This window comes from Micropterus dolomieu, linkage group LG14 (assembly GCF_021292245.1).
Source record: "Micropterus dolomieu isolate WLL.071019.BEF.003 ecotype Adirondacks linkage group LG14, ASM2129224v1, whole genome shotgun sequence".
In the NCBI taxonomy this organism is placed as follows: Eukaryota; Metazoa; Chordata; class Actinopteri; order Centrarchiformes; family Centrarchidae; genus Micropterus; species Micropterus dolomieu.
Window position 1 is genome coordinate 27760052 of NC_060163.1, and position 8743 is coordinate 27768794.

The 8743-nt window shown below is 43.9% G+C and overlaps 2 protein-coding genes across 4 annotated transcripts in view; both read left to right on the forward strand.

Moving 5' to 3' along the window:
* Positions 1–2972, forward strand: part of si:ch211-207i20.2 (uncharacterized protein LOC568537 homolog) — a 6631-nt gene extending 3659 nt beyond the window's left edge. Inside the window, exon 5 of the mRNA XM_046068108.1 lies at positions 1429–2972. Coding sequence (XP_045924064.1) covers positions 1429–2441 — 1013 coding nt within the window. The 3' untranslated portion in view covers positions 2442–2972. The remainder of the gene's footprint in view (positions 1–1428) is intronic.
* Positions 2973–3693: 721 nt separating this feature from the next.
* Positions 3694–8743, forward strand: part of LOC123983422 (TBC1 domain family member 12-like) — an 18648-nt gene continuing 13598 nt past the window's right edge. Inside the window, exons 1-2 of one of the 3 annotated variants that reach the window (XM_046069675.1) lie at positions 3694–4195; positions 6681–7249. In XM_046069675.1, coding sequence (XP_045925631.1) covers positions 6693–7249 — 557 coding nt within the window. In that variant the 5' untranslated portion in view covers positions 3694–4195; positions 6681–6692. The remainder of the gene's footprint in view (positions 4196–6680; positions 7250–8743) is intronic. The other 2 variants (XM_046069673.1, XM_046069674.1) reach the window with 2 other exon arrangements.

Consider the following 8743-nt stretch of genomic DNA (forward strand, 5'->3'; position numbering starts at 1 on the left):
CACACTTCTCTGCTCCTCCATTTCAGGAGTTACTTAGTGAAAATCCTATAGTGACGGTGTCTGCCCCCCGACCATTGAAATTATTTAAAAAGGTAAACAGAAGAGGAGCTGTGCATAAAAACCTCATAAAAATTAAAACCACAAGAGCAATAGTGCAAACGAATAGGAGAGTTAAATGTGGACTCTTAAACATCAGATCTCTCTCTTCTAAAGGTGTACTAGTAAATGAACTAATATCAGATTATGATATTGATTTATTTTGTCTTACTGAAACCTGGCTGGGTGATGGAGAATATGTTAGCCTAAATGAATCCACCCCTCCCAGTCATATTAATACTCACATTCCTCGAGGCACAGGCCGAGGAGGTGGAGTTGCAGCTATCTTCGACTCTAGCCTACTAATCAGCTCTAAACCTAAACTAAACTATAACTCATTTGAAAGTCTTGTTCTTAGTCTTTCGCAAGTTGGAAATCACTGCAACCAATTCTCTTCGTTATAGTGTACCGAGCACCTGGTCCGTATTCTGAATTCTTATCTGAATTTGCAGAGTTTTTGTCAACTTTAGTCGTTAAAACGGACAAAGTTATTATTGTAGGGGATTTTAATATTCACGTGGACGTTGAGAATGACAGCTTCAGTACTGCGTTTATCTCGGTTAGATTCCACTGGCTTCTCTCAGAGTGTTCATGAACCGACTCACTGTTTTAACCACACCCTCGACGAAGTAGAGGAGAGAGGAGCTCAGTGCACACTTCCTGCAGGTTTTCTGGCTCTGGAGCTGTGGAGTCTGGATCTGTGGTTGCGGGTCACCTGCTGTTCCTGCTCGACACCCTCTGCTGCAACAACTATTGTTACTAGTCCTATTATTATTGTTATTATTATCATTAACACTACTATAAATATCTGTACCATTTTTCATTTAGTCTATAGCAACATCACCTTTACTGTCTGTACCTCTGTGTGGATATTGTGTAGGCTGCCCTCTCTCTCTCTCTCGCCCTCTCTCTCTCTCTCTCGCCCTCTCTCTCTCTCTCTCCCTCTCTCTCTTTCTCTCTCTCTCTCTCCTTCACCCTAACAGGTGGAGGCAGATGGCCGCCCACCCTGAGTCATGGTTCTGCTCGAGGTTTCTGCCTCTTAAAGGAAGTTTTTCCTTGCCTCTGTCTCCTAGTGCTGCTCTTGGTGGGAACTGTTGGGCTTCTGTAAATAACATCACAGAGTTCGGTCTAGACCTGCTCTTTATGAAAAGCGCTGTGAGATAACTGTTGTTGTGATTTGGCGCTATATAAATAAAATTTAATTGAATTTTGTTTTATTTCATCGTTACATTTCTTTTTGAAAACAGGAAGTAGTCCCACCTGGCTGACGGCACAGATTTCAGGCAGATTTATCTGCACGCGAGCGTCTGACTTGTTCTGTGTTTCTTCCAGGAGCTCGACTTGAAGCCGTGGAGCCGGTGACCTCTGACCTCCAGCAGAAGGTGTCCAGCGCGGAGTTTCTTCTGCAGAGCGTGGCGTGGAAATACTTCATGTGCACGGCGTGCGGTAAATCCTTCACGTCCCAGAGCAACCTGAAGTCTCATTACCGCATCCACACGGGCGAGAAGCCGTTCTGCTGCAGCGACTGCGGCCGGGCGTTCCGTCAGAGGCAGAGTCTGCGCAGCCACATGCGGACGCACACCGGCGAGCGGCCGTACGAGTGTCCGCAGTGCGGCAAGTGTTTCTCCAAGCAGACGCAGCTCAAGACGCACGCCGTCATCCACACTGGAGAGAAGCCCTACGCCTGCGAGGTGTGCGGCCGCCGCTTCAACGTGCTGCAGAACCTGCACCGCCACGCGCACACGCACACCGGCAAGAAGATCTTCGTCTGCGGCGTGTGTGGGAAAGGCTTCACCCGCGGCGTCACGCTGAAAACACACGAGCTCATCCACACCGGACAGAAACCCTTAAAATGTGAGCAGTGCCCTAAAACCTTCCGCCACGCCGTCAACCTCAAGAACCACCAGAGGATCCACAGCGGCGTGCGGCCGTTCAGCTGCGACCTCTGCGGGAAGAGCTTCCGCCAGTCGGTCAACCTGAAGATCCACCGGAGGACCCACACCGGCGAGCGTCCGTTCAGCTGCCAGGAGTGCGGCAAGACGTTCAGCCAGCAGAGCAGCCTGATCTCACACGGCCGCACGCACTCCAAGGAGCGCCCGTTCGCCTGCGGCTCCTGCGACAAGAAGTTCAACAACGCCAACAGCCTGAAGCTGCACCTGCGCGTCCACACCGGCGAGAAGCCATACACCTGCGACATCTGCGGCAAGACCTTCAGCCAGGGCAGCCACCTGAGGACGCATAAGAGGCACGTGCACGCCGGCGGCAAGCAGTACATCTGCGACAAGTGCGGGAAGCGATACTCGGACCAGCGCAACCTGAAGCTGCACAAGTGCGGCTACGCGTGAAGGCGCAGCCGGGAGCCATGTTGGATTTTACAAAATAAAATGTTCAGTTTGTTGAACAGGAAGTGGGGCCGTTAAGCAATCAGGGCTGCGACGTGTTGAGGTGGGCGGGGCCTCTGGTTCAGGTACTATTACCTCCTGAGGTAATGCTTAGTGGGCGGGGCCCTTCCTTTGAACAGATCATCTGTCCTTTTAAACACTACAGTACCCATGAGCCTCAGTGGCGGTTGCCATGGGGACGACTGTACCATAACTGCAGGACCTGGTCACGTTTAAATCTCTAAAACCCGCCCGGTAACAGGGTCTGAAGCTTTCTGATTGGACGTTTCAATCATTTAATATGGAAGAAATTAAGTCACCTGATGTAAGCCCCGCCCACTACAGTACTGCATTATGATTGGTTGAAACCGTGAATTTAAGTTACGTTTATGTTGCTCAGAGTGTCTGTAAACGTGCAAACAGGCACGTGGCTGCTTTTTATAATTTAATAGAAGATATTTTTCATGTGTAAAATAATAAACCTGAACAACTGGTCACATGACTCTTCAGTGTGTGATGTTGATCTTGTGATCCAATCACAACCTGTCTAACATAATGACATCATAATGTGTTTTTACTGAAGTTATTTTACATTTTATATTTGAGCAGATGCGTTTTAGTAAAAATTACCAAAGCAAAATATTTCAGATGGATTCAGTGTCGGTGAAACATTTGGTTCGTTAAACAGTTAGATGAATTGGAAACGTGCTTGAAGTGGGCCGGTCCTCTGCGCTCTACCTGACGCTCACCTGTTCCTCATCTCACCTGCCTGCTGAGCTCTGTGGGCGGAGTCAGAGCGCTCTGAGAAAGTTTACTTTGCACAGTAAGAAAACCTGCAATACAATTTAACACAGAAGAAAGTTGCTATAGCTGCTGAACACCCAATTATCCATCCATCCATCGCCAACCTACACCCTGGACAGGTCGCCAGTCCATCACAGGGCCACACCGAGTTGTATTCAGTTATATTTTTAGCTTTTGTGTTTCCCTTCATCTGTGATTCATCATAGAGTACGGTGTAGACCTGCTCTTTATGAAAAGTGCTCTGAGATAACTGTTGTTGTGGCGCTATATGAATAAAACTGAACTGAATATAAATAAAAACATTTTCAACAGAAGGCAGGAAATGACCCCCCCCCCCCACTCATATTTCAGCATCGAATATTTCCTCAAAATACTGTGAAAATATTTTGTCATTAGTTCTCCTGGAGCCACGTGCATCGTCAGGTGTCTCTTGGCTGTCCTCACCGGGTTACAAACGACTGACACCATAACTTACTGAAGGCAACAACAGACGGAATAAAACGGCCTCTTGACCTTTAGGAAAGTCTAATCCATCTGACGTCAGGCTGACGTAGCCCTCTGTACGTCACCGGACGTCTGAACATGGCGCCTCTCCGCCCCGAGCTCACCTGTCAGCGCCGGTGAGAGCCGCCGCAGCGGCCGTCACTCTGCCGGCCTGACGGCTCTGTGTCCCGGTGTGATGCTCCGGAGGACTCCGCCGTCCGTTCACCGAGGAGGAGGCGCCGCGGCCGGGTTTGTTTCTGCCGTGCACCGCTGAGAGAAGATCCGGAGAGGTGAGACAAGTTACCGACTGTTACCGGCAACCAGACCTTCAAAATAAGACCTTTAAAACCAGCGGGGCTCCCTTCAAAATAAAAGGTCACCTGGAAGTTAATAAGCGGTGACTCGGTCATCAGAATCCGCTTTATTGCCAGGTATGTGTTCACATACAAGGAATTTGACTCAGGATTGTACATTGCTCATGATGTGCTTACTCGTACAAAAATACAATAACACAATAATAAAATAAAATCAGACACAAACTACAGAATAGACAACACTAATATACACACTATGAACAAAACAATATAGACACATTGACAAATAGTGCAGTGAGCAGAGTGCAAAGGATGCAAGAGTAAACTATTATTCTCATTATGTACATGTTGAAGGTGGATACGGTCATTTCGTTTGTTGTGAAGCACTTTAAGCTGCAGTTTTGTACCAATAAAGTGTATTTTTAAATTAATATTATTAATAAAACTTCAAGTTATTAAATTATTATTAATACGGTTTATTATTACATTGTTATTAATAATGCTTTTTATTAAACATTTATTTATAAAGTTTATCTCAGTAATTAAGTTTATTAATAAATTGTTATTAATAACTGTATTATTAAACCAGAACCACCTGAGCTCCGCTAAGCAAGGCAGGAAACGCTGCAGAGACCCGCAACAAACCGTTAAGCTTGATTTATACTCCTGCGTAGGGTCTACGTGCGTAGCTACGCCGTAGGCTACGCATGTAGCCAGGCATTTATACTTGTGTGTCCATGTGTCCGTCAATCTGCAATTACACCCCCAAACACTAGTTGGCAGTAGCGCTACAGCGTCCACTGTGTTGACTTTTGCCGGCCGAGCAGGTTAATTTCCCGTTTAGCGCTCCGCTAACATGAATAGGGGTAAAGTTGTAAACGTGCTGCTGGTGTAGTGTTGCGTTTTTTCAGATTTTGAGAAAGGAGAGGCTCAGTCCAATGAAAATTAACAAAAAGATTTAATTACAAAAATTAGTGAATAAAGAGATGGCATTACAGAACAAACAAATAACACTGCAGTGGACTGAAAAGTTGGTCCTCCGTTCAGATTTACAGCTTTCAGTCAAGTCCGAACAGACTGAGCTAAAGCCGCCTCCAGCAGTGGACTGAAAAGCTGCTTCTCCTCCCAGATCCACAGCTTACAGTCCTGATTCTCACAAAATAAATTGTTAATATCCTCCAGGTATGTGGGCGGGTCCATTTTCCTCCAAATGGCTTAGGTCCATAGCCATTGGTCGTTTGGTTAACTTCTTTGTCACCCAATTGGGAAGGGTGTACCTTAGTGTTCTACCTTTTGGTCGAACAAAAGAGCACCGATCCCAGACGTGAAACCCCCCTTCAATCTACAGGAATAAACAGTCTTTTGCTCTAAACTAATCATAGAGAACAACTGGGCTTGTCTCCAAAATGGTTGACACCCTATCTTAAGTGTCAATGAAACAGTCAAAACAAAACAGTCCTTCTGGCACTAAACAAAGAGGTGTCAGTTTTCTTCACATTACAAAGAGGATACAAACAATGGTTTAATCAACATTCTAATGCAATTGCCTGGCCTAAAATCCTGCAGTTTTACATTTGAAGAAAAACACTGAAACACTGGAATACATTAAGTTTGTTGTAACTTTTTAAAACTCAACAGTAGCCTTTTCAAATGTTACCGACAGAGTGGATCACATTCTGATAGCGAGTCATTTCGCTCGGTTTGTGACGGTCAAATATATTGATCCACCGTGTTACAGCCGCCGTTTTGGCTGCTAGTAAAAGTTACTTCAAAGCACGGGCACTTCCTGTCGGCTCGGAGGCATTGCGAGGCTACCCAGCTGACCAATCACGTAAAGAGAATTTTAACGAACAGAACAGCAGCCAGCAGCCACACCAACGTGTGGCCTGCTTCTGCTGAGTGACTGAAGCTAAGCAGGTTTGGGCTTGGCCAGTACCTCCTGGGAAAACTAAGTTGCTGCTGGAAAAGGTGTTGGTGGGCCAGTAGGGGGCGGTCTTCCCTCAGGCCCTAATAATAAGATCCCAGGGTAACTGGCTCAATGTTTCCCTCCTTCTCCGCCTCAAGCTGATGTGTGGTGAGCATGTTCAAAAATGGCTGCTGTGCATCACCCAGGGGGGACACAAATTCCCCAGAGACACAGAGTCCCCCCCGACTCTGAAGTGCTTTGTGTGTCTGTGATAAAGCGCTATTGAAAGGTAATGCATTATTATTATTAAGCATGAATTAAATGAGCTCCGGCAAATTTAAGGCTCGAATATTCTCTGAAGCAGACGCACACACAGACAGCTGCGGACACCTCGGACGAATGCTCAACTAATTAAAACCACGAGCCCTTCAAAGTAAGACGCATGGTGTTCTGTGATGTAATGACCATGAGCCCTTCAAAATAAGACGCTTGATGTTCTGTGATGTAATGACCACGAGCCCTTCAAAATAAGACGCTTGATGTTCTGTGATGTAATGACCACGAGCCCTTCAAAATAAGATGCTTGATGTTCTGTGAAGTAATGACCACGAGCCCTTCACAATAAGACGCTTGATGTTCTGTGATGTAATGACCACGAGCCTTTCAAAGTAAGATGCGTATGTTTGCTCTGTGTAGCTTCACGCTGAGATGGAAGGAAGCGATGATGCGTCCTCTTCACCGGTGACTGTCAGCAACGACTCCTCACCATGTCAACATCATCATCATCACCACCCCTCCTCCTCTGCTGATGTCATCGCCCGAGGTCAGAGTCTGAGTCTGAGAGATGATGTCACCCAAACAGACCAGATCAGTCCAGAGGTTAACCACTGTCACAGACTGGATGGGGATGATCGGTGTGGGGGCGGGGCTACCCAAGACATCTACCGCTACCCGGATGAGCCCGCCTCTTCAGATGGTGCCCAGGTAGACATAAACCTTGTGAGCCCCCCCTCAGACTCTGAGTCAGACACACTGGAGGCAGATGTGACCTCTGACCTACCAGAAGTCGGCTCTGATGATGATACCTTCATCACGGACCTGCCACCGCCAGGTGAGCTGAACCCAGTTGCCGCCACCGCTTGCACCAGGAACACATTCGAGTGCGCTCGTAGGCAGGGCGCTCCGGTTCAGATGGTGCGGGACAACGGAGGTCCAGAGTCTGAGCTGCAGTCCAGGAGACCGGGGATCGCCGAGTACTTCAACAGGTAAATCAGACACGATCAATTCTACATCAATACTACGTCAATACTACATCAATACTAGATCAATACTAGATCAATACTACATATATTCTACATAAATACAACATCGATACCAGATCAATACTACATCAATACTACGTCAATACTACATATATTCTACATAAATACAACATCGATACCAGATCAATACTACATATATTCTACATCAATACTACGTCAATACTACATATATTCTACATAAATACAACATCGATACCAGATCAATTCTACATCAATGCTACGTCAATACTACATATATTCTACATAAATACAACATCGATACCAGATCAATACTACATATATTCTACATCAATACTGATCAATACTACATCAATGCTACGTCAATACTACATATATTCTACATAAATACAACATCGATACTAGATCAATTCTACATCAATACTACATATATTCTACATAAATACAACATCGATACCAGATCAATACTACATATATTCTACATAAATACAACATCGATACCAGATCAATACTACATATATTCTACATCAATACTGATCAATACTACATCAAAACAAGTCAATACTACATAAATTCTACATAAATACAACATCGATACCAGATCAATTCTACATCAATGCTACGTCAATACTACATATATTCTACATAAATACAACATCGATACCAGATCAATTCTACATCAATGCTACGTCAATACTACATTTATTCTACATAAATACAACATCGATACCAGATCAATACTACATCAATACTAGATAAATACTACGTCAATACTACATATATTCTACATAAATACAACATCGATACCAGATCAATACTACATATATTCTACATCAATACTGATCAATACTACATCAAAACAAGTCAATACTACATAAATTCTACATAAATACAACATCGATACCAGATCAATACTACATATATTCTACATCAATACTGATCAATACTACATCAAAACAAGTCAATACTACATAAATTCTACATAAATACAACATCGATACCAGATCAATACTACATATATTCTACATCAATACTGATCAATACTACATCAAAACAAGTCAATACTACATAAATTCTACATAAATACAACATCGATACCAGATCAATACTACATATATTCTACATCAATACTACGTCAATACTACATATATTCTACATAAATACAACATCGATACCAGATCAATTCTACATCAATGCTACGTCAATACTACATATATTCTACATAAATACAACATCGATACCAGATCAATTCTACATCAATGCTACGTCAATACTACATATATTCTACATAAATACAACATTGATACCAGATCAATACTACATATATTCTACATCAATACTGATCAATACTACATCAAAACAAGTCAATACTACATAAATTCTACATAAATACAACATCGATACCAGATCAATTCTACATCAATGCTACGTCAATACTACATATATTCTACATAAATACAACATCGATACCAGATCAAT